The sequence below is a fragment of the Taeniopygia guttata genome, chromosome 27, assembly GCF_048771995.1.
Source record: "Taeniopygia guttata chromosome 27, bTaeGut7.mat, whole genome shotgun sequence".
NCBI lineage: Eukaryota > Metazoa > Chordata > Aves > Passeriformes > Estrildidae > Taeniopygia > Taeniopygia guttata.
Window position 1 is genome coordinate 1,210,505 of NC_133052.1, and position 24,968 is coordinate 1,235,472.

At 46.1% G+C, this 24,968-nt stretch overlaps 1 protein-coding gene across 1 annotated transcript; it reads left to right on the forward strand.

Moving 5' to 3' along the window:
• The first annotated feature begins 2,090 nt into the window (after positions 1 to 2,090).
• HOXB3 (homeobox B3) lies at positions 2,091 to 24,870 on the forward strand. The gene is made up of 4 exons (XM_072919048.1): positions 2,091 to 3,104; positions 8,877 to 8,941; positions 20,926 to 21,425; positions 23,900 to 24,870. The coding sequence occupies exons 3-4, from the start codon at positions 21,035 to 21,037 to the stop codon at positions 24,682 to 24,684; spliced, it is 1,176 nt and encodes a 391-aa protein (XP_072775149.1). The 5' UTR covers positions 2,091 to 3,104; positions 8,877 to 8,941; positions 20,926 to 21,034; the 3' UTR covers positions 24,685 to 24,870.
• The last annotated feature ends 98 nt before the right edge of the window (positions 24,871 to 24,968 follow it).

Sequence of the window (24,968 nt, forward strand, 5' to 3'; positions counted from 1 at the left end):
TTAATTTTTTTTTGGGGGAGGGGGGAAAAAAGCCAAAGGTAAAGGGCGAGCGGAGCAGAGCGGCCGCGGCCTGGTCTGGGCTGATCTCTGCGCTGATTTTCAGAAATTCCTTTGTTTGAGAATCCCCCTCCTCCTCCTCCTCCTCCTCCTCCTCCTCCTCCTCCTCCTCCTCCTCCTCCTCCTCCCGCTGGAGCGCTCGGAGCAGCGCGGGGATCCCCGCGGGAACCTCGGGGAGCCTCTCCCGGGTCACCCCAAAACCCCCCAAATCCACCCGCTGAGCCCTTTGTTATCCCTGCCCAAAAACGGGTCAAAAACCAACCCAAAACGCCCGGATTGGATAAAAAAATCCAAGCAAAAATGGCAAAATTAGGGCAAAATAATGCCACCAAAACTGGACCAAAAAAATCCCCTCAAAAATCCCCCCAGTGATCCCCAAAACTGGACCAAAAAATCCCCTAATTGGACCAAAAATCCCCAAATTGGACAAGAAAATTCCCCAAAGATCCCCAAACTGGACCGTACATCCCCCCCCCCCCCGCAGAAGTCCCAAATTGGACCAATGGTCCCCAAATTGGACCAAAAATCCCCAAATTGGATCAAAAATCCCCAAATTGGACCATAATTCGGCCCCAGAAGTCCCAAATTGGACCAATGGCCCCCACATTGGACCAGAAATCCCCAAACTGGACCATAAATCCCCCCCCAGAAGTCCCAAATTGGACCAAGGATCCTCGAATTGGACCAAAACCCCCCCAAAAAAATCCCACATTGGGCCAAAAATCCCCAAATTTGCCCCAAAAACCCCAAAACTGTCCCCAAAACCCCAAAACCGTCCCCAAAAATTGCGTCGGCAGCAGGAAGCCGCGGAGCTCCACCCCCAGCGGGCTGCGGGGGCTGCGGGGAGGCGGTGAAAAATCGAGGAAAATTCAATATATTGGCGGCGGGCGCGGGGGAGGCTCCGGCGGGCGCGGGGACAGCGGCGGGCGGGGGTGTCCCGGTGTCCCGGGGGTGCTCCGGTGCCCGGAAAGGCTCGGGGAGGGTTCCCAGCGCCGCTGGCAGATTTATGAGGCGCGATGGGGAAGGGATGGGAGCCCTTAAATCAATCGCGCTGCACAAACGCGCGGTTTTATCTGTTTTATCTTCACAAAGGCGACGCCTTTGATCGAGGGCTCTCCCCGCCCTTTGAAGGGTTTCAAAACACAACAAAACAAAAAAAAAAATCGCCAAACCTAAAATGAGGTTTTGGGGTTTTTTTTTTCTTTTTCTTTTCTTTTTTTTTTTTTTTTTTTTTTTTCTTTTTTGGATGAAACCAGCCCTAAAAATGCCAGCGGAGGGGAAGGCTCGGCGGTTCCGCGCTCCGTTTGCTGCCTGGGGTGGCTCTCTTCCCTTTTGGTGTTGTTCTTTTTTCTCTTTTTCGATGTTTTTCAACGTGTTCACCCGTTTTTTTAAAAATGTGTTTACCCCTTCACGCGCGGTTTATGAGGCGAAAAAAAAGGGGAAAAAAGAAGAAAAAAATAAGTTTTTATGTAGTGAAAGTTGCAGTTTCTGAACTGAGCCGAAGTTCTCCGAAATTTCCCTCTCCTCCCCTGCGGAATTTCCGCTCTTGGAGCCCCCCAAGCACCCCCAGGGAACTTTTTTAAATCGGATTTTTTGTCCCTCCCAGCCCCGCACTCGATAAAATCGATGCAGAAATCAACGGGGGTTTTGGAAACCCGAGCATTTCCCGTTCTCCTTCAAGCGAGCCCCCAAATCCGCTTTTTTAGGCTTTTAATTCTTCCTTTTTGCCTTTAATTCCAGCTCCCTGTAGGATTTATCCCGGCAGGGATTTGGGATTTGGGAATTTGTGAATTTGGGAATTTGGGGTGCTCTGGGCCGTCCCCCGAGGCTCTCGAGGCTTTCGGGCTCTGGTCGGTGCCAATTTTTGGGGGGATCCCTTCCAAACTTTGGTCCCAAATTGGACCAAAGATCCCGAAATTGGACCAAAATCCTCCCAGAAATCCCCAATTTGCACCAAAAATCCCCCCCAAAACCCCAAATTGGACCAAAAATCCCCAAACTGGACCGACTCTGCCCCCTCCAATCACTAAATTGGGCCCAAAATCCCCTCAAAAACCCCAAATTGGACCAAAAATCCCCAAATTGGACCCAAAAATTGGGATTTCCTGAGGAAACCTCACTGATTCTCCCTGTGCTCCGCGGCCTTTCCCAGCGCTTTCCTTTGTTGCTCTCCCCCTCTCTGTGTCTCTCTGTCTCTCTTTTTTTTTCTTTATTTCCCAGGATTCTCGCACTTGGCCGCTCTCCTCAGCCTCAAAATTTGATTTTTTCCCCTCTTTTTTTCCCCCCGCCCTTCTCTCCCTCCCTAACTCGATCAAGTCCGGCCAAATAATAACATCGGCCTGGGAGTCCGGGGGAGCTGAGAGCTTTTCGAAATAGGAATTAAAAATATTTCAGCAGCGTTGGGAGCCTGGAACTGTTGTGCGTTCGGGGCACAGAGATTTGTGATCAAAATCTCGGCGTGCACAGAGAAAACAAACAAAAAAAAAATCAAAAATCGGGGAAAATCGGGATTTGCTCTGGTTGAAGCCAGGTCCAACAAAGCCAAGTTGCAGAAAGGGTTTAGGGAAATCACTCAGGGTGGGGAAATCACCCCAAAATCGCGTTGTTTGACACAGAATTTGGCTCCCCTCGCCTCGCAGAGGATCCGCGGGCGCCTTGGGGTGGAAAGTTGTTGAAAAAAAGGGAAAAAATCGCTGTTCCGCTGGAAGGTCAGAGTGGTCCTTGGAGTGCGGAGCAGAGACCCCCTTCCCCCTTCCCCATCACGTGGCTCATTAAATAATTAATGCCGAGCTTGCAGAATTGAAATGTATTCGGCAGGAAAATCCCAGCGCCGGCTCCTCCTGACGCGAAATTCAACCGGCCTTTAAAAAACGGAGCGGAGGGAAGGGAAAGGGAGAGGGAGAGGGAGGAAAAAAAAATAATAATAAAAGGGGAGAGGGAAGAGCGAGAGGAGGGAGAGAAAGAGGGGGAGAGAAGGAGGAGAGAGGGAAGGATCGGCAATAAAACAATTCTGGGGCAGCGCCGAGCACGCCGAGGGCTGGATTATTGTAAGTAGCGGGGGCTCGGAGCGCGTCCGTGTGTCCATGTAAATTTATTGTTTGTTATTAATGTTATTGTCGTAAAATGTGACAAATCGCCGGCTTCATTTCCTCCCATTCCTCTCCGCGCGGGGCTCTGTGTGTTTATACCCACCGAGGCATTTCATTGATATTTTTAGGAATATTCTCCCCTCCTCGCAGCCTCTCTCTCTCTTTTTTTTTTTTCCCTTCTTTCCCCTTTTTCTTGATTTATGACAATAAACATGTCAGCGGCGGCGCGGCTGCCATTGTGCGCGTGTTTCGGGGGAGAGACTTGTGTTGTTTATGGCTCTGGCCGAGATAAATCATTTTTTTTTCCGGGCCGAAAATGATGTGCGAGCGCCGCTGGCTGCGGGCGAGGCTCTCCCGGCGCCGCGGATTTCGGGCGGTTCGCGGCCATAGATCAGCCGCTAATCTGAGAACTCCGCGGCTCCGGGGCTTCAATTACCGCGCCCGTGATTAGCAATTAAAGAGAGATTTGTATAAATTTGGGGCAAGCGGAAACGCCTCGCTGCAGTGTAAGGCTGAAGAAAGAGCGCGACCTTAATATCAGAATCGCAGCGCGGCCGCGTCCCTTTATCGCGCTGGGCTCGTTTTCACCCCGCTCCCCTCTGCCTCCCTCCGCGCACTTTGCTCCGGCGGTTTTCCCCCTCAGAATATTGAATTTTGGGGTGAAAAATGGGAAACGAAACGAAATCATTACCGTAAAAAAAAAAAAAAAAAAGAAATTATTATTATTATTAGTAGTAGCAGTAGTATTCAATTTTTAATTTTATTATTATTTTTTATAATATTATTGTTTATTATTTTATTATTTTATTATTTATAATTTTATTATTTATTATTTTATTGTTTTATTATTTTATTATTTTATTATTTATTCTTTTATTATTTATTCTTTTATTCTTTTAATATTTATTACTTTATTACTTTATTATTTTATTACCTTATTACCTTATTACTTTATTACTTTATTATTTATTCTTTTATTCTTTTATTTTTATTATTTTTATCATTTCTAAGCCATCAAAGCGGGTCTGGTTGGGGGGTCTGCCCCAGAACCACCACGGGGATCCGGGGCGCTGCCGAGTGACCCCAAATTGTCCCCAAAAGCCCTGGAAGGACAGCGAGGGGCTCAGCGCCTTGCGCGGCGTACCCTGAGCTTTTCCAGGGAATTTTTTGGCTCTTTTGTGGGATTTTTTTTGTCCCGCTGGAGAGGGACACGGAGAGTTGAGGAGCAAAGTTGGAGAATGAGCCCCGAGGGTCGCGGTTCCCTCCAGGAGCCCGGGCTGGGCTTCACCTCGGGTGAAAAAAGCGAATTGCCAGGGGGAAAAGCGCCCAAAAATGAGTTTAAAAGCAGCAGAACCCAGCAGAATTGCCAGGGGGAAAAGCGCCCAAAAATGAATTTAAAAGCAGCGCCCAAAAATGAATTTAAAAGCAGCCGCAAATCGCGAGTTGCGAAGGGGAAAAGCGCCCAAAAATGAGTTTAAAAGCAGCAGAACAGGAAATCTCCGCCGAGCCGCTCGGGGGTTGGAATTTGGGTCCGGAAAGGGGCAGCGCATCCCCCGCGCATCCCCCGCGCATCCCCCGCGGGTGCGGAGGCAGCGCTGGCGCGGCCGCTCCGGAGCGCGGAAAGGGAAGGCAGGAAGGGCGAGATCGGGTTTTATGTTGGTTTTTTTGTTGTTGTTTTTATTTATTTATTTATTTATTTATTATATACTTGACGAGCTCCGCCGCGCGCGGAGTCAATGTATTTTATTTATCCCAGACCCAAACTGGGACCCAGAGCTCGAAAGGGACCCCAGACCCAAACAGGGACCCAGAGCCAGGGGGGACCCCAGACCCAGAAACGCGAGGGGACCCCAGACCCAAAAAGGGACTCAGAACTGGAAGGGGACCCCAGACCCAGAATGGGACCCCGAACCAGGGAGGGACCCCAGACCCAGAACAGGATCCAGAGCCGGGAGGGACCCCAGACCCAAACAGGGACCCAGAACAGGAGAGGGACCCCAGACCCAGACCCAGAGCCGGGAGAGGACCCCAGACCCAAAAAACGACCCAGAGACAAGAGGGGACCCCAGACCCAGAACAGGGAAAGGACCCCAGACCCTGATCTGGGAGGGGACCCCAGAGCCAGACCCGGGAGGGGACCCCAGACCCACAGCCCGGGAGGGGGACCCCAAAGCCAGACCCGGGAGGGGACCCCAGACCCAAAAAGGGACTCAGAACTGGAAAGGGACCCCAGACCCAGAATGGGACCCCGAACCGAGGAGGGACCCCAGACCCAGAACAGGGAGAGGATCCCAGACCCAGAATCGGGCGGGGACCCCAGACCCAGAGCCAGGAGGAGACCTCAGAGCCAGACCCGGGAGGGGACCCCAGACCCAAAAAACGACCCAGAGCAGGGAGGGGACCCCAGACCCAGAGCAGGGAGGGGAACAGTTCCGGGCCCGGGATGGGCTGGGCTGGCACAAAACCTCTCCAGAACACTTTTTTGGGATTTTTTTTGTTTGTTTTTTTGGCAGCGCCTGTTTGTTCCTCAGACCCTCCGGGCTCTGCCCTCCCTCCTTCCCAGCAGCTCCAAAATCCCGAATTTTCCGCGCTGGTGCCCCTCTCCCCTCTCCCTCTCCCTCTCCCTCTCCCTCTCCCTCTCCCTCTCCCCTCTCCCCTTTTCCCTTTCCCCTTTTCCCTCTCCCCTCTCCCCTCCCGGGCCGTTTTTCCCGGTTCGGACTCGATTAACGCCGTAAATTGGAGCCAACAGCGCCTTAATTCCGGATTTATTGCGGGCGGCAGGGGAGGTTTAGTTCACATCAAAGCCTGGCGGACGGGAGGGGAAAAAAAAAAGAAAAAAAACCCAAAACCACACAAAAAAAGGAGGCTAAGGAGGAGATGTGGGGTTCGGTGAGGTTCAGGAGGAAATGTGAGGTTTGCTGAGGTTTACTGAGGTTCAGGAGCGGGGCAGAAGCCGCTGCCCCCGCCTGTGATGTGGTTTGCGTGGTTTGATGAATTTGATGAGTTTTGAGGCTCTCGGCAGCGCGGAGGAGGGATCAGCCAGGCCGGGGGCTGCCTCATTTATTTTTTTTATTTCCTTTTTATTTTTTTTATTTTTTATATATATTTTTATCTTTATTTTTTACGTTTTTTCTATTTTGAATTTTTTATTTTTATTTTTACTTCTTATTTTTATTTTTATTTTTATTTTTAAATTTTTAAAATATTTTATATTTTATTTTTTACTTTTTATTTTTATTTTTACTTTTTATTTTTATTTTTTATTTTAATTTCCTTTTTATTTTTACTTTTTATTTATTATTGTTTTATTATTTTTAAAAATTTTTATATCTTATATTTTATATTTTTTTTTTTTACTTTTTTTTTACTTATTACTTTTTATTTTTTATTTTTATTTTTTATTTTTTACTTTAATTTTTTATTTTTATTTTTTTACTATTTTTTATTTACTTATTTGTTTATTTTTAAATTTTTTTTTAAATTTAAATTTTTTTTAATTTTTAAGCCCCGCGGCCAAGACGAGCGGCGGGCGGCCGAGACCAAAGGGAAGATCTCGGTGGCTTCGCTCGGCGGCTTCGCAGCCGAACAGGCGAAGTTTGGCCGCGGGGAGGGTTTTGCTTTGAAGTTTTCTCTTTTTCTTTTTTTTGGCCGCGCGGGGAGGAGGGAGCGAGGGGGACACGAAGGAAATAAAAGGCAACAAGGGCGTTTCGACACTTCCCTGCTCGCAGGCGTCCCGAGGTGAAAAGCGAGGCAATAAATCACAGAATCAGAGGCCAGGCTGGCCATTCGCCTCATTTTATTTTTTTTTAATTTTATTTTCCTTTCTTTGTATTTTTTTTCTTTCCCATTCCCTTTTTTTCTTCTTTTTTCCTTTTTTTTTTTTAGCGTGGCTATGACGGGAGGGCAGAAGGAGAAATCCCCACTGGCGGCTCCTTTCGGGTGTCAAACCCAGCGGGGATTTCTCGGAGCTCGGGGGGAGAAACCGGGAAAAAACTTCGGGAAAATTCCGGAATTTCGGAATTTTGGGATGGAAATCCGGGATGGGCACCCGGGAGCGGCGCCTGGGGGATTTTTTTGGGATGGGGAAGGTTCCCCCCGCGATTCCCGGCGGGTTTTGGGGCGCAGCGCCCGCGGCAGCATCGCCCGGACCCGAATTCCCTCTCTCAGCTCCGGGCTGCAAATAACCCCAAAATAACCCCAAAATAACGCCAAAACAACCCCACAACAACCTCAAAATAACCCCAAAATAACCTCAAAATAACCCAAATATAACCTCAAAATTACCCCAAAATAACACCAAAATAACCCCAAAATAACCCCAAAAATAACCCTACAAAAACCCCAAAATAACCTCAAAATAACCCCAATATAACCTCAAAATGACCCCAAATGACCCCAATATAACCTCAAAATAACCCCACAATAACCCAAATATAACCCCAAAATAACCTCAAATTGACCCATAATAACCTCAAAATAACCCCAAAATATCCTCAAAATAACCCCAATATAACCTCAAAATGACCCCAAATAACCCCAATATAACCTCAAAATAACCCCAATATAACCCCAAAATAACCTCAAATTGACCCATAATAACCTCAAAATAACCCCAAAATAACCCCACAACAACCTCAAAATAACCCAAATATAACCTCAAAATGACCCCAAAATAACCCCAATATAACCTCAAATAACCCCAAAATAACCCCAAAATGACCCCAAAATACCCTCGGCTCTCCGCTCTGGGGCTCCCGGCCCCTCTCCCCTTTTTTGGCCCCCCAAAAATCCCCAAAAATCCCCCAAAATCCCCGCCAAAGGCGCGCTGGAACCCCAAAACCCAAAAAATTCAAATTTCGCTCCCTCCCCTCCTCTCTCCCTCTCTTCCCTCCCGTTTTTCTCGGGGTTTTTTTGGGTTTTTTTTTAATTTTTCCCTTTTTTCCCCCCGGGCCATATGGAATCGATTCCCATCGTGCCGCTGAAGGCCCGGCCGGAAAAATCCGAATTTTGGTTCCCTCTCGCAGCTCCCCGTGTCACTCACGCTGCAGCCCCGCTCGCAAAATTGGAATTTTTCTGACAGAGAAACAGATCCCCGCCGCTCCCCAGTGGGGGAGGGATTTTTTTGGGAATTTTCCCTTTTTTTTTGGCGTTTTTTTTTAAGTTTTCCCCCTTTTTTGGCGTTTTTCGAGAGTTTTTACTCCATTTTATTGTATTTTTTCCCAGCTCACCCCGCTCGCTCCCAGCTGGACTCCTCATCCTCGCCACAATTTGATTTTTTTTTAATTTTTCATTTTTTGGGGGAGTTTTTTCCCTTTTTCTTGAGAGTTTTTCCCTGTTTTATTGTATTTTTCCCAGCTCGCCCTGTTCTCTCCCAGCTGGGCTCCTCATCCTCGCCACAATTTGATTTTTTTTTTAAATTTTTCATTTTTTGGGGAGTTTTCCCCCCTTTTTCTTGGGTTTTTCTTGAGAGTTTTTCCCCATTTTATTGTATTTTTTCCAGCTCACCCTGCTCTCTACCAGCTGGACGCCTCATCCTCACCACAATTTGATTTTTTTTTACATTATTTTTTCATTTCTTCTCCGCCTCCAGCCCGAACGAGTCCCCAAAAAATCCTCAAAAAATTAAAAAAACCAAATAAACCAAAGCATCTTTGAGAGTGAAAAATAAAAAGAAAACCCAACCCAGTGGGGGTGAAATAAATCAGATTTTTCTTCATTTTCCTGCTCCAGTGAGGAATCCTCTGCACCCCGAGCCGCCTTTTTCTGCTTCTCCTCGGATTCGCGGAGTCTCGCAGGTAAGAAGTTAAAAATAAAATAAAATAAATTAAAATAAAATAAACAAACGAGCGAGGTGGAATTAATCGCTCCGAAAGCTTCGCCAAAGCTCCACCAGGAGCCTCAAATCAACCCCGATGCCTTTGGGGAAGCTGAAAAGGAGCAAAAAATTGATCCAAAACGCGTTTTTTTCCACCAAAAAAAAATTATTTTATTTTTCCCGGGACACATTTGTTAGATTTCTCACCTTCTGTGCGGTTTGGGGAAAAAAAGGTTAAAAACAAAGAAAAAAACCCAAAAAGAAAAGTTTTGAAAGCGCAGAAGGCTCCGCCCGGTGATTTATGGCCCCGGCGAGTTTTTGTTTACTCGCAGCAAACCCTAATTAAAAAAAAAAAAAAGAGAAAAAATAGAAAAAAAGGGGAAAAAAGAGATTTTTTTCCCTGCTGGAGCTGCCAGAAAACATCTGGGTGCTTCTCCTTGGGCGGCGCGGAGGTTGAGGTGCTGAAAATTCGGATTTTTCGGGGATTAAAAAGACGCGGAATGGAGAAAATTTTGAATTTTGGAGGTTTCCGGGCAGGGGGGGACGCGGAAAACGCCCCCAAAGGTCGGGAGGGAGAAAGGACAGAGGGAATTTTATTTATTTTTTGCCCATTTTTGCCCAAAATTTCCGTCTCAGGGAACAGAAATTCCGCTCTCCCTCCTCCCCCAGCCAGGGGATTTAAAGGCGAGGCAGAAAAATCCTCGGTGGGGCGGGGAAAAGGGAAAAACCTCAGAAAATCGAAATAAAACGGCGAAGTTTTGGGCTAAATTGAAATATTTTTGTGCTCTCCGGAGCGAGAGAAGAACTCGGGAGGCGCTGCGGGAGCTCAGAATTCCCAAATTCCTCAGCTCGGAAAGATTTTATTTTTAATTTTTATTTTTAATTTTACTTTTATTTTTATTTAAAAATTTTATTTTATTTTATTTTATTTTATTTTATTTTATTTTATTTTATTTTATTTTATTTTATTTTATTTTATTTTATTTTATTTTATTTTATTTTATTTTATTTTATTTTATTTTTTCTATTTCTCTTTTTTATTTTTTATTTTCTAAAAATTGCTCAGGAATGACTTCCCTTCGCCTCCAGCCAAACTCGAATTTTTAATTCCACTTGAATTTTTTTTTTTAATTCCATTTGATTTTTGATTTTTGATTTTCAGCTGGAATATTTATCGCCTTTATTAATGAATTTATTTAGTAATTTATTTATTATTAATGAAACCCGCGGAGGAACCGCAGGCCCGGAGCGGCCGCGCTTTAATTGATTTCTCATTAATCACGCGGCTGATGAAGAAGCGGCAGTAAATTGATTAAATTGATATTAATGAGGATTTGCTGCGGCCCCTGTGGGACAGCAGATTTTGGGGGGAATTTGGATTTATTTGATTTATTTTCTCACCTTCCTGAGCGGCTTCTTCTCCTCTCCCAACAAAAATAATCCGAATTTTATTCCTGGTGTGGAGGAGGGAGCTGAGCTCCTCGATGACATTATTTTATTTTATTTTATTTTATTTTATTTTATTTTATTTTATTTTATTTTATTTTATTTTATTTTTTATATTATTTTAATTTTTTTTTTTTTTTTTTTTTTTAAGAAAAATGAATTTATTTGGGTTTCCCCCCCCTGTGCGTCACCTCAGCGTTTCCGGGAGCTTTTTTGGGGAATTTTTGGGGCGGATTTTGGCAGGAACGGGATTTAACCCCTTCGCTGCCTCCCGCTCCCAAATTCCCCCGGATTAAAAATTAACGCGCGGCTCGGACGGGCCGCGGGCGCTTTGATGTGCTGAGAACACCAAAAAAAGGGATTTTAACCCCAAAAAAAGATATTTTTAACCCCAAAAAAAGGGATTTTAACCCCCAAAAAGAGATTTTAACCCTCCTAAAAAGGGATTTTAACCCCCAAAAAAGCGATTTAACCCCCCTAAAAAGGGATTTTAACCCCCAAAAAAGCGATTTAACCCCCAAAAAAGTGATTTTAACCCCCAAAAAAGTGATTTTAACCCCAAAAAAAGCGATTTTTGGGGCTGTTTTTGGCACGCGGCGCTCAGCTGGAGAATCCACCCAGAAGTGAAAAAAAATTGAATTTTTTGTGCCGCTTTTCCCTCTCGGGTTTTTTTTCTCTCTTTTGAGGCTCGGGAGGTAAAAATTCCCCGAATTCCTCCTTTTCCTCACCAAAACGGCCGCGGGAAAAGCTTGGAGGGGAAAAACTTCCAATTTTCATTTTTCGCCCCTTTTTTTTTTTTTTCTCCCATCCTATTTTTTTATCTTTTGGAGGAGAAGGGTTAAAAAATAGGAAAAAAAGGGGGAAAAAACCCCAAAAAAACCAGGAACCGCCTCCTCCGTGCCGGGGCCATCCCCAGGATTTGGAAGGCAAAAAAATTCCAAATTTTTCTTTTTCTCTGATCCCAAATCTCGCTTTTTTTCCCCTGGATTTGCGAGCCGGAGTCCGGAGAGTTTTTTGGTATTTTTTTTTTTCTCTGCCAGGTTCAAAGAGAAAAAGGAAAAAAAAATTGAAATTCAGAAGGAAAAAAAGGGGAAAAATCCAAAATAAGGAAGGAAAAAAGCGGGATGGAGATGGGAGCTCGGCCCGCGGGAAGTTTTGGGATCCAAATTCTGCCTAAAATGGGGAAAAAAAGGGAAAAAAAGAGCAAAGTTTGACGTGGTGGGGTCACGTGGGCGCAGAATTCCAACGATTATTTGGGAAAAAAAGGGGGAGGGAAAAGGGGGAGGGGATTCCCAGCCCCGCCCCCAAAATCCAAAAAAATCCCCCAAAAAATCCTCCCCTCCCCCCGTGTCCCGCTTTGGGGGTCCCAAAATTCTGGGGACCCCAAAAAATCCTGGGGCCCCCCTCAAAAAAATCTTGGGATTTTTGGGTGTTTTAAAATCCCGGAGACCCCCCAAAAAAATCCTGGAATTTTGTGTGGCGACCCCCAAAAAAATTCTGAAAAAATTCTGGGATTTTGTGACCCAAAATCTCGAGGCCCCCCAAAAATTCTGTGATTTTTGGGTGTCCCAAAATCCTGGGGACCCCTAAAAAAATCTGAGATTTTTGGGTGCCCCATGTGCCCCCATCCCGGGGGAATTATTGGTTTTATTTTGATTTTTTTGGCCGTTTTTAAGTTTTATTTTGGGTTTTTTGTGTTGGGGTTTTTTTTGTTTTTATTTTGATTTTGTGGCAGTTTTTTTTAGTTTATTTTGATTTTTTTTGTGGGTTATTTTTTTTGGGAACCGTCCCCAAAGCGCTGGGGCGGGTTGCTCATTAACCCGGTGAATAATTGCTGCTGCCAGCAAAGGTCAGGGCGAGGGAAAATCTCCGATCTGCGCCGCCTTTAATTCCCATTTTTTCCTGCTTTTTAACTTGGATTTTTTTTCCTCCCCTCCTCCTCCTCCTCCTCCGAGCTGCCCTCGCCCCCTCCTCGCTGTTTTCGGGATGGAAAAACTCCAAATTCTGCTTTTTTTGCCAAAAAAAAAAGAGTAAAAATTTGAGATGGGAGGAGAGGGAACGGCTCCGCCCCCGAGAGAAGAATTCAGAGAGGAAAAAACCCTCAGAAACCCCAAAAAACCCAAAAAAAACCCAATAAACCCTAAAAAATCCCCAAAAACCAACAAAAAAGCCAAAAACACCCCCCAAAAAATCCAAAACCCCCCAAAAACCACAAGAAGAAAAAAAATAATAATAAAAGAAGGGGAAAAAAAAAAAAGAAGAACCCCCCCCCCAAAAAAAACCCAATAAAACAAAAAAAATCCAGAAATCCCCCCAAAACCCCAAAGAAACCCAAAAAAATCCCCCAAAAAACCCTCTGCTCCCATTTTTTGCACGTTTGGGAAACAGGAAATTTTTTAAATTTTCCCAATTTTCCCAATCCTGCAGCTTTTCCAGGAAAGCGGCCTCGTGTTTCCCTCCTTTTTAACAATTTCCAATTAATTGACAATTAATTAAGGGCAGGTAATTAACCCGAGCGGGGTTTAACGGGGAAAGCAGTGCCAGGGGCGAGAAAAATCCTTCAAAAAATTTGGGATTTGGGGTCGGAGCTCGGGGCAGGATCCGGGCCTAAAGGGAGCCCCAAACCTGGAACCCCAAATCCGGGAATCCCAAACCCTGAAAGAAACCCCAAATCTGGAACCCCAAATCCGGGAATTCCAAATCCAGGAATCCCAAATCTGGGAATCCCAAACCCTAAAAGAAACCTCAAATCCGGGAACCCCAAATCTGGAACCCCAAATTTGGGAACCCTAAAAGGAACCCCAAACCTGGGAATTCTAAATCTGGGAACACCAAACCCTAAGGGAAACCCCAAATCTGGGAACCCAAGAACCAGGGTACCCCAAATCCGGAATCCCAAATTTGGGAACCCCAATCTCAGGAATCCCAAACTTAGGAATCCTAAACCCTGAAAGAAACCCCAAATCCAGGAACCCCAAATCTGGGAACCCCAAATCCAGAATCCCAAGTCTGGGAACCCCAAATCCTGGAATCCCAAACTCAGGAACCCCAAATCCTGGAATCCCAAATTTGGGAATTCCAAATCTGCAATCCCAAATCTGTGAACCGCAACCTCAGGAATCCCAAACTTAGGAATCCCAAACCCTAAAAGAAACCCCAAATCCGGGAACCCCTAATCTGTAAACCCCAAGTCTGGGAATCCCAAATCTGGGAATCCCAAATCTGGGAATCCCAAATTTGGGAAACCCAAACCCTAAAGGGAGCCCCAAATCGGGATACCCCAAATCTGGAATCTCAAACCCGGAATCCCAAATTTGGGAATCTCAAACTCAGAATCCCAAACCCGTGAATCCCAAATCCAGAACCCCAAATCCAGGAACCCGAAATTCAGCATCCCGAATTTGGGAATCCCAAATCCGGAACCCCAAATCCGGAATCCCAAACCTGAATTTCTGGGCCCTCCTTAGTGCCAGATTCTGAAATTCCACCCCAAAATCGTAGTGGTCCTGAGGGCGGTGTTAATTACAGAAGCAATAATTATCTTTATTAGCAGCAATAATAATAATTATCTTTATTAGCAGCAATAATAGTAGTTATACGTATTAGCAGCAATAATAATTGTCTTTATTAGGAGCAATAATAGTAATTATCTTTATTAACAGCAGTAATAATTATTATCCTTATTAGCAGCAGTAATAATAATTATATTTTTTTAACAGCAGTAATAATTATCATTATTAGCAGCAATAATAGGAATTATCTTTATTAGCAGCAATAATAATAATTATATTTATTAGCAGCAATAATAATAATTATATTTATTACCAGCAGCAATAATTATCATTATTACCAAAAGTAATAATTATCTTTATTATTAGCAGCAATAATTACCTTTATTAGCAGCAATAATTACCTTTATTAGCAGCAATAATAATTATCTTTATTAACAGCAGCAATAATTATCTTTATTAAGAGCAATAATTATCTTTATTAACAGTGATAATAATTGTGGCCCCCCCGCTGCCCCGAGGCCCTGTGGTGTGCAAAGTTCCTCTGAGGTTACTCCCAGTTGTAGGAACAGCAGGAATTGCTCAAAACACCCCAAAAACCCCCAAAACGGGGTTTGGGTTTTGGGGTGACGACAAGGAACAGGTAAATTTGGGGGGAGCATCCTCCGGGCTGCTGAAAGTTACACTGAAGTTACTCCGAGTTGTAGGAACAGCGGGAATTGCTCAAATCCCCTCTAGAAATCCCCCAAAAATTTGGGGGTTGGGTTTTTGGGGTTGCAAGGAGACGGAAATTTGGGGGGAGCCCCTCGGGGTGCTCGAAGTTGTGGAGTTGCTCCGCTGAGGTTACTCCGAGTTGTAGCGACAGCGAGAATCCCAAAACCCCAAAAATGGGGTTTGGGGTTTTGGGGCGGCTGCGAGAAGGGAAATCGGGGGAGCATCTTCAGGGTGTGCAAGGTTACACTGAAGTTACTCCGAGTTGTTGGAACAACGAGAATCCAGAAACCTCCTCCCAAAACCCCAAAAATGGGGTTCAGATTTTGGGGTGGCTGCCAGAAGGGAAATTGGGGGAGGCCCCTCTGGGATGCACAAAGTTCCTCCGAACTTACTCTGAGTTGTAGCAACACCGAGCAATCAGACACCCCAAAAATGGGGTTTGGGTTTTGGGGTTGCAAGGAGAAGTAAATTTGGGGGGAGCTGACTCAGGGTGCGCAAAGTTCCACCGAAGTTACTCCGAGTTGTAGCAACAGCGAGCATCCAGACACCCCAAAAAGGGAAGTTTGGGGTTTTTGGGGTGGCTGCGAGAAGGGAAATTGGGGGAGCCCCTTGGGATGTGCAAAGTTCCTCCGAGTTGTAGGAACAGCATTCAGACACCCCAAAAATGGAAGTTTGGGGTTTTTGGGGTGGCTGCAGGAAGGGAAACGGGGGGAGCCCACTCAGGGTACTCAGAGTTCCGCCAGCGTTACTCCGAGTTGTAGGAACAGCGTGAATTACTCAAAACCCCCACCAGAAATACCCAAAATTTTGGGGGTGCGAGCAGAGGGAAATTTGGGGGGCCCCATCTCGATGTGCCCGAAGTTGTGGAGTCGCTCCGCTGAGGTTACTCCGAGTTGTAGCAGCAGCGAGAATCCAGAAACCCCAAAAATTAAAATTTGGGGTCGGGGGGACACTGGGGGACACCAGGGCGCTGCATAAATTTGCATAAATTAACGCCTAATTGTTCATCCCGCCGATCAAAGGGCGCCGCCGCCGCCGCCGTGCCCGGCCCGGCCCGCGCCCCCCATTTCGCCCTTTCCCAGCCCAAAACCAACCCCAAATTTTTTTTTTGGGGGGGGGGGATCCCCCCTCCTCATCCCCCCCACCCCACCCCCATCCCCACCCCTCCCCCTCCCCGCAGCCTCCTCCTCCCATTGTAATTTTAATTTTATTTAATTTAATTTTCCTTTTCATCCCAGCAGTTCCGGGTGGGGGGGTCTGGTGCTGGTGATGGGTGGGGGTGTAAAATCCTAAATTTTTGAATTTCTGAATTTCTGAATTTCTGGCCGCTTTCTCTTTTTTTTTTTTTTTTTTCCTTCTGTCTCTTTTTTTTTTTTTTTCCTCCCTTCTCCTCTCCCTTCTTCCCCTTTGCTCAGGCAGAGGCCATTGTTATCAGTGAGCAGCGCTTGGCAGAGGCCAAGTGGAACCTCCAGCCTCTGGCCACCCCAAACCCCGCTCGGCTTTTCGGGAAAACCTGGGAAACACCCCTATTTTTTTAAATTATTAATATTATTATTCATTTTTTTATCATTATCATTTTTTTTAACCTCCCCCTTCCTAAAAATCGCAGAGCGAGCGGCACAATTTGAGCCGCCCGCCTGAACCCCCTCCCCCTTTCCACCCCCTTTATTTAATAATCATTTTTAAATCCTTAAAAAAACAAAAAAAAATACAACCACCCCCTCCCCAACCCATCCCACCCGCCATAAACCCGGATCGACCTCTATTAATATATATTTTTTTTAAATTTTAATCGTTTTAACCCTTTCACCCCGTAAAGGTTTTGAAAGGAGAGAGAGAGAGAGAAAGAGACCAAACAAAAAAACCAAAAAAAATCAGAAAAAAAGCGGGGAGGGGAAGGGGAGGGGGGTCACTGCTGCCTTATTGATTGCGTGGCTGCTGGAAGTGAAAATTTATATTATGTCTGCCCGGGCTTGGCTCGTCTGAGACTCAGGTAAGCCGGACGGGAATGGGCTGTGAATGGCGGAGTGTATGTCCCGATGATTTATGACCATATGACTCCGAGCTCGGTTCAAGAAGAGTTCACAGCTTTGAGCTCCTTCCACGCGGAGCCGCTTCTGCAGCCCTCACCCACCGCCCGCGCCGCGAGGTTTTTTTTTTTTTTTATTTCATTCCGCCACCCCCACCTTCTCTTGCTTTTTTATTATTTATTTAATTTTTTTCCGCCTCCCTCCGCGCTTTTAAATTTTTTTTTCCGCCTTTTCCCGCGTTATAAATTTATTTATTTCGGTTTTGTATTCCGCCTCCCTCCGTGTTTTTAAATTTTTTTTCCGCCTTTTCCCGCGTTATAAATTTATTTATTTCGCTTTTATTTTCCGTCTCTCCTCGCGTTTTAATTTTTTTTTCTGATTTTTTTCCGCCTCTCCCCGCGTGTTTTAATTTATTTATTTCATTTTTTTTTCCTCGTCTCCCTGCATTTTGTAAATTTATTTATTTAATTTTTTTTCCGATTCTCCCCGCGTTTTGTAAATTTATTTATTTCATTTCTTTTCCGCCTCTCCCCGCGTTTTTTTTCCAATTATTTATTTCATTTATTTCAGTTCTCCAGCTCTCCTTGTGCGCTTTTCAAATTTTTTTAAACATTTTTCCCACCTTTCCTTGTGCTTTTTTTATTTTCAATTATATTTTTCCGCCTATCCTTGCACTTTTAATTTTTTAAAATTTTTTTCCGCCTCTCCCCGCGTTTTTTTAAATTATTTATTTATTTTTCCGCCTCTCGCTGCACTTTTAATTTTTTTTTTAAATTTTCTTTTCCTCCTCCTCTCCTTCCGCTTCTAAATTTTTTTTCCCCGCCTCTCCGCGCTGTGTAAATTTTTTTTTTTAAATTTTTTTTTCCAGCCGGAGGGGAGCTGTTGTTTGCGCGGGGAGGGGGAGGGAGGAAGGGGAATTTGGGGATGCTCCGTTGTTTTTCCCGGCGCTGGGCTCGGTCTCCGCTCCCCTCCCATTGTCGCGGGGAATATTTGGGATTAATAAAAACCGGAATTCAGCGCCGGGGCTGAGCCCGGCTGGGGCGGGGGAGGGGAAAGGCGCGCTCAGGTCGGGAAATTCGGATTTTCCAACATGGAGGGGACGCGTTTCCAGCAGGAGCCTTCGGCCTCAGCTTCCTCCCGTCCCCTTCCCCCGCCCGCCTGATTCTTGCTGGAATATTTCTATTTTTGTGTTATTTCTATTTCTGTATTTCTGTTTTTTCTGTGTTTCTATATTCCTGCATTTCTGTATTTCTATATATCTATATATCTGTATTTCTATACTTCTATATTTATATTTTTCTATATTTTCCCATATTTTTCCATATTTTTCTATATTTTCAATATTTTCTATATTTTCTATATTTTTCCATATTTTTCTATATTTTTCTATATTTTCCTATATTTTTCTATATTTTTCTATCTTTCTATACTACTATACTTCTATACTTCTATATTTTTTATATTTTATTTTTCTATATTTTTCTATCTTTCTATATTTCTATACTTCTATATTTCTACATTTCTATACTTCTACATTTCTATTTCTCTACACTTCTCCATTCCCATATTTCTATTTTCTCCCGGAGCATCCTCATCCTCCCCACGACGCTTTCCCCGCCTCAACTTTCCCCCTTCCCCATCCTCAATTATTCGATTTTATTTTATTTTTGATTTATATCACCCCAAACCCTCTCCCTCCGAACTTGCAAAGACTTTTTGGGGAAATCTCTGAAAAAAGTGGAACTCGGAGCGGGCCGGAGCAGCTCCCGCCCGCCTTTCATTGGAGCAGAACATCGAATATTTATTATTTTGCCTGGGCTTTTTTTGTCTTTTTTTTGTCTTTTTTCCCCCTTTTTTTCCTCCTATTTTTTTCCCTTTATTTTCCTTTTTTCCCCCTTTTTTTTCCCGGCTTTTTTCCCCTTTTCCTAAGCAATTCCTTGGAGTAAATAATTAGGATTGCGGCCGTCGCGGGCGAAGATAAATGAGCGGCATTTGTGAGGCGCTGAGAGATGAGGTACAAAGCGGAGCCACGAGCGAGGCGGAGGGGGTTGTAAATTTATTTTATGGACGTTTTAAAACAACGAGAACCCTTTAAAAAACAACAACCAAAAAAAAAAGTTTAAAGGAAAAAAAAAAGGAAAAATCGCCGCTATTTTTAGCGAGCATCACGAGATTCTGATTTGGGTTTTGGGGTTGGTTTTTTAAAATTTTTATATATTTTTTTTTAAATAAATCTTGAGCAGACAGAAAGGCCTTGGAGAAATTCCCACCTCTGCCCCCTCGCAGATATTTCCCAGCAAACCTATTCATAATGGAGGCGCTGCTGTTTGTTAATTAATTAATTCACGGCTCGGGGAGCGGAGGCTACTTTTTAATAAGACAAATTTATCATGGCCAGGGAGGAGGAGGAGGAGGAGGAGGAGGAGGAGAAAAACTCGCAGCGAGATCTGAGACAATAAACGCATCTCCGAGGAAGATCCGATGCGGATTTGGGAATGCGGGAAGGATTTAATCAGGGTAAAAAAAAAAAAATTAAAAAAAAAATCCTAAAAGGAAAAAAAAAATTAAATAAATTAAGAAATAAATAAAAAGCCGAGCGGTCCCTTGGAGGACGCTCGGAGGATGGGATGAAGCAAACGGAGCAAAACAGCAGCCAGGAAAAGGGAACAAAAACCAAAATAAAACAAAAAAAAAAGTTATTTATCGCCGAGCTGTGGCTTCTGTTAAACCCGCGGCACTTAAAAATATCGCGCTGGGCTTTATCTCGGCGGGGTTTGTTTGGGTTTGTTCTCCGGGATGAAAGAGGCCCAGATAAAATTGAATATACAAGGGAGACCATTAAATATACAATGGATATCAATCCCCGGCGGCACAGGAGTCTCTGCCCTGCCCAAAATCCCTCTGCGAATATTTCCATTTTCACCTTTTTCTCGTGGCATTTCTGCTCTGCTCGAATGAAGGGGAAAGTTTCTGCTGGGAGAGAAAAAAAGAGATGGAGGAAAATAAGAGACGGGGTGGGGAAAAAAGGTTTAATTTTGTGATTTTGAAGCTTTAGTTTGGGGTTTTTTTGGGGTTTTTTTTGGTTTTTTTTTTAGAGTTTTCGAGCTTGGATTGAGGGAGGGAAACCCAAGGGGTGGAAAGTGAGGAGCAAATGGCCTCGCGAAGCGTTTGTTTTCCAAGAGAAAGAGAGAGAAAGAAGAAAACAAAAAATAATGACAGTGATTAAACCCCACCGGGTTCGGGATCAGCTCCTCCCTGGATTTGGGATGAGAAACACAAAACCGTGCTGGGGGGGAAAAAAAAAAAAGGGATTTATTCTGTAAATTCAACCTGTGCTGTCAGAGAGGGGAAGAAATCGCATTTTTGAATTCCTGCCGCTGCTCTCATCTGCTGGGAATCTTTGCCCTGAATTCCAGAGGCGCTGGGAGTTCCCGTGTAAACAAAAAAAGGGGAGCCAAGTCTGCCAGGACAGCGTTACCTGGGGGAAAAACACGGATTTTTGCTGTTACCTGGGGGGAAAACATGGATTTTTGTGGTTACCTGGGTGTGAAAACACAGATCTTTGCTGTTACTCGGGGAAAAACGCAGATTTTTCTTGTAACCTAGGGAAAAAAACATGGATTTTTGCTGTTACTTGAGAAAAAACATGGATTTTTGCTGTTAGCTGAGGGAAAAACATGGAATTTTGTTGTTACCTGGGGGAAAAACAGGGATTTTTGCTGTTACTTGAGAAAAAACTCAGATTTTTGCTGTTACCTGGGGGAAAACAGTGATTTTTGCTGTTACCTGGGGGAAAAACATGAATTTTTGCTGTTTGCAGCTCAAAAGCAAACCAACCCTGGTGATAAACCTTGAATTTCTGCTGGTGGGAGGTTTTTGGGGGCTGCTCCGCGCGCGATTTCAGTAGAAACAGCAAATTTTGGTGGGTTTTGGTGGTTCTCCGTTCGTCGCTCCCGTTTTTGTGCTGGTTCGGGGTGTGCAAACGCGCCCCACGCCCCGCGGGGGACGTCTGTTTGCGCGTGGGGTGGGGGATAAATCCGGAATAAATCAACGTACGGAGCCAAACGAGCGGCGACAAAAAAGGCTCCGCCAGCCCCCCGGAACTCCTCCAAAACCCAAACCGGGCCGGGGCTCGGCAGGGTGAAATCTGGCGGCAGCATCTGCTCCCCGCACCGATCCGCGGGACCCTATTCATGTCAGCGTCCTTTCAGGCGCCAAGATGGATTCCTGGCGCTGTCATTGTGTTTTCTCTCCTAACCTTTCAGGTCAGCTCCCACCCGACAGCTGGAGAGGGGCCGTCACGTGGCCTCGGGGTGCCAATGTTCTGCCATAGGGGTGTCAAGACCCTGGTAGCCAAAAACTCCCCGGCGGAAGATGCAGAAGACCTCGTACTACGACGGCTCCACGCTCTTCGGGGGTTACTCCTACGGCAGCGGCGCCGCCGCCAATGGATTCGGCTACGAGGGCGCCCAGCCGCCGTTCCAGGCCTCTTCCCACGTGGAGAACGACTTCCAGAGGTCCTCCTGCTCCCTGCAGTCCCTCGGCAAGAGTAAGGAGCTCAACGGGAGCTGCATGCGGCCCGGCGAGCCGCCGGCGTCGCCCAACGGCGGCAGCGCCGACGGCGGCATCGCCCAGGCCGGCGCGGGGAAAAACGCGCCCGGAAAATCCGGGCTGGGGCCCGGCGCCAGCATCTCCAAGCAGATCTTCCCCTGGATGAAGGAGTCCAGGCAGAATTCCAAGCAGAAGAGCGGCTCGCCCAGCGCAGGTAGATGGCCGGGCCTCAGCGGGCGGCAGCTCCGGCCTCGCCCTCCGGGAAGAGTTGAGGTTAAAAAGCAAAAAAGAGTCGGTGAAAGAGGGCTGGGAACGGCAAAGGGTTGGAGGAATGGGTCTAGGGAAGGACTAAATTCCCGTTTTCCAGCCCAGAATTCAAAAAGGAGGTTTAAGGGTTGGAGGAATGGGTTTAGGGAAGGACTAAATTCCCGTTTTCCAGCCCAGAATTCAAAAAGGAGGTTTAAGGGTTGGAGAAATGGGTTTAAGGAAGGACTAAATTCCTGTTTTCCACCCCAGAATTCCAAAAAGAGGTCTAAGGGTTGGAGGAATGGGTTTAGGGAAGGACTAAATTCCCGTTTTCCAGCCCAGAATTCCAAAAAGAGGTCTAAGGGTTGGAGGAATGGGTTTAGGGAAGGACTAAATTCCCATTTTCCCAACCAGAATTCCAAAAAAGAGGTCCAAGGGTTGGAGGAATGGGTTTAGGGAAGGACTAAATTCCCATTTTCCAGCCCAGAATTCCAAAAAGAGGTCTAAGGGTCGGAGGAATCAGTTTAGGGAAGGATGAAATTCCCGTTTTCCCAACCAGAATTCCAAAAAGAGGTCTAAGGGTCGGAGGAATCGGTTTAGGGAAGAGCCAAATTCCCGTTTTCCAGCCCGGAATTCTAAAGAGAGGTCTGAGAATGGCAAAGGGTTGGAGAAATCAGTTTTGGGAAGTTCCAGATTCCCGTTTTCCTTCCCAGAATCCCAAAGGGAGGTCTAAGAATCCCAAAACGTTGGAGGGATCAGTTTAGGGAAGGCCCAAATTCCCGTTTTCCTGCCCAGAATCCCAAAGAAAGGTCTAAGGGTTTCAGAAATCAGTTTAGTGTAGACCCAAATTCCCATTTTCCTGCCCAGAATCCCAAAGGGAGATGTAACAATCACAAATTGTTGCAGGAATCAGTTTAGGATAGTCCAAAATTCCCATTTTACTTCCCCCGAATTCCAAAGAGAGGTCTAAGGGTTTCAGAAATCAGTTTGAGGAAGGCCCAAATTCCCGTTTTCCTGCCCCAAATCCCAAAGGGAGGAAGGAGGAGCTGACGCCTGGGAACATTTCTGCCCAGGGGCTGCCAGGATGGGGAGAGGACCCCACAAGACCCCCGGGAGGGTCCTGGTTAATTAATGAATGAATTAATTAATTAACTTATGGGTTGTTTCCAATGCAACCACAGGTGATGAACCCAGCCCTGGTCCGGCTGGTGGACACAAATTTGGGGAAATTGTTCTCCCAGCTGCCCAACCCGCAGCTGGAATTCTGTTTGGGGCCTTCCCGGTGCTACGTCCAACTTCTCCCGGTGTCCCACCAAAAGTTCAGATAAATTCAGATAAAAACCCAAAAACTCCATTTGGATTTGCCACAGTTCAGATAAAAACCCAAAAATTCCATTTGGATTCACCACAGTTCAGATGAGTTCAGATAAAAACCCAAAAAATCCATTTGGATTTACCACAGTTTGGGTAAATCCAGATAAAACCCAAAAGTTCAGTTTGGTATTTACCACAATTCAGATAAATTCAGATAAAACCCAAAAATTCCATTTGGATTTACTACAATTCAGCTTGGGTTTACCACAATACACATAAATTCAGATAAAAAGCAAAAATTAAGTTTGGATTTACCAGTTCTCAGATGAATTCAGATAAAACCCAAAAAATTCAGTTTGGATCTGCCACAATTCAGATAAAAATCAAAAATTCGGCTCGGATTTACCACAATTCAGATAAACTCAGATAAAAATCAAAAATTCAGCTCAGATTTGCCACAATTCAGATAAAAACCCAAAGATTGGGCTTGGATTTACCACAGCTCAGATAAATTCAGATAAAACCCAAAAATTCACAGATAAATTCAGATAAAACCCAAAAATTCACAGAAAAATTCAGATAAAAGCAAAAATTTCAGCTCGGATTTACCACAGCTCAGATAAATTCAGATAAAAGCCAAAAATTCGCAGATAAATTCAGATAAAACCCAAAAATTCGCAGATAAATTCAGATAAACCCCAAAAATTCTGGCTCAGATTTGTCCCAGTTTTGACAAATCCATTCACACAAACCTCGTGGTGCTCACTTCATCCCCCATCCATGGAATTTATGGAGTTTACCTCTGGAAAAGTTCGGTGCAGAGGCAAATATTTGGTGTCGCACCCTCTCCCAACCCCGGATATTAATTGACCCCACGGCCGCCCTGCCAAACGTCATTTTCCGGAAAATTATCCTCTGGAAATAATCTCCTCCTCACTCAGGGGCCCCGGGATCCTCTCCTACATGACATGATCCAATTTTCATAAAGCAGGGGCAGCTTCGGAGAACAGAACTCTTAATAAATGACACGATTACGAGCGCGGGCGAGGGGAGGGTTTATTAAGAAGCGACGCTTTCAATTTCTGCGCCTAAGTAATTCTCTTTTATTTCATTCCGGGGGCCCGGCAGAGACCTGCGGCGGCGGCGGCGGCGGCGGCGGCGAGAAAAGCCCCCCGGGCTCCTCGGCGTCCAAGAGGGCGCGCACGGCCTACACCAGCGCCCAGCTGGTGGAGCTGGAGAAGGAATTCCACTTCAACCGCTACCTGTGCCGGCCGCGGCGCGTGGAGATGGCCAACCTGCTGAACCTCAGTGAGCGCCAGATCAAGATCTGGTTCCAGAACAGGAGGATGAAGTACAAAAAGGATCAGAAATCCAAAGGCGTGGGCGGCTCTTCCTCCGGAGGCCCTTCGCCGGCGGGCAGCCCCCCGCAGCCCATGCAGGCCTCGGCGGGGTTCCTCAACGCGCTGCACCCCCTGAGCGGCGCCTACGAGGCGCCGTCGCCGCCTTCCTTCGGCAAACCCCCCCAAAACGCCTACGCCGTGGCCAACGCCGCCTACCAGGCGCCCATGAAGGGTTGTCCAAGCCAGCAGAAGTACGCCGGGCCCGCGGCGGCGGCCGAGTACGAGCCGCACGTGCTGCAGGCCAACGGCGTGGCCTACGGGCCGGCCGGCGTGCAGGGCAGCCCCGCCTACGCCGCCGGGAACTTCGTGGACGCTCTGCCCGCCTCGGGCCCGGCGCTTTACGGCCTCAACCACCTCCCGCAGCACCAGGCCGCCGGCGTGGACTACGGCGGGGTGGCGCCGGGCCAGCCCCACGGACCGTGCGAGAGCCACGGCGCCTACGCCGAGCTCGCGCCGCACCACGCCACTTCTCAGGGCAGAATCCAAGAGGCGCCCAAGCTCACCCACCTGTGAGGGGCGGCTGCTTTTGGGGGGAAAAACGGGCGGTTTGGCTTTCAGGGATGGGTGCGTTGGGTTTCTGTCCCACCTCGCTGGGTTTGGCGGGGTTGCGGCGCTCGGGGTTTTGGGGGTTGTGGCGAGCACAAAATCCGACAGACTTTGGTGGTTTTGCAAGGGAGGAACATCCTGGGTTTTGACACGAATGTTTTCGCGGCAGTTTTCTGGGAATCCCGGAGGGTTGAAGTGGCCAAATCCATCCTTTCCAAGCCTGGATCGTCACCGATAATTCCCGGATGCTG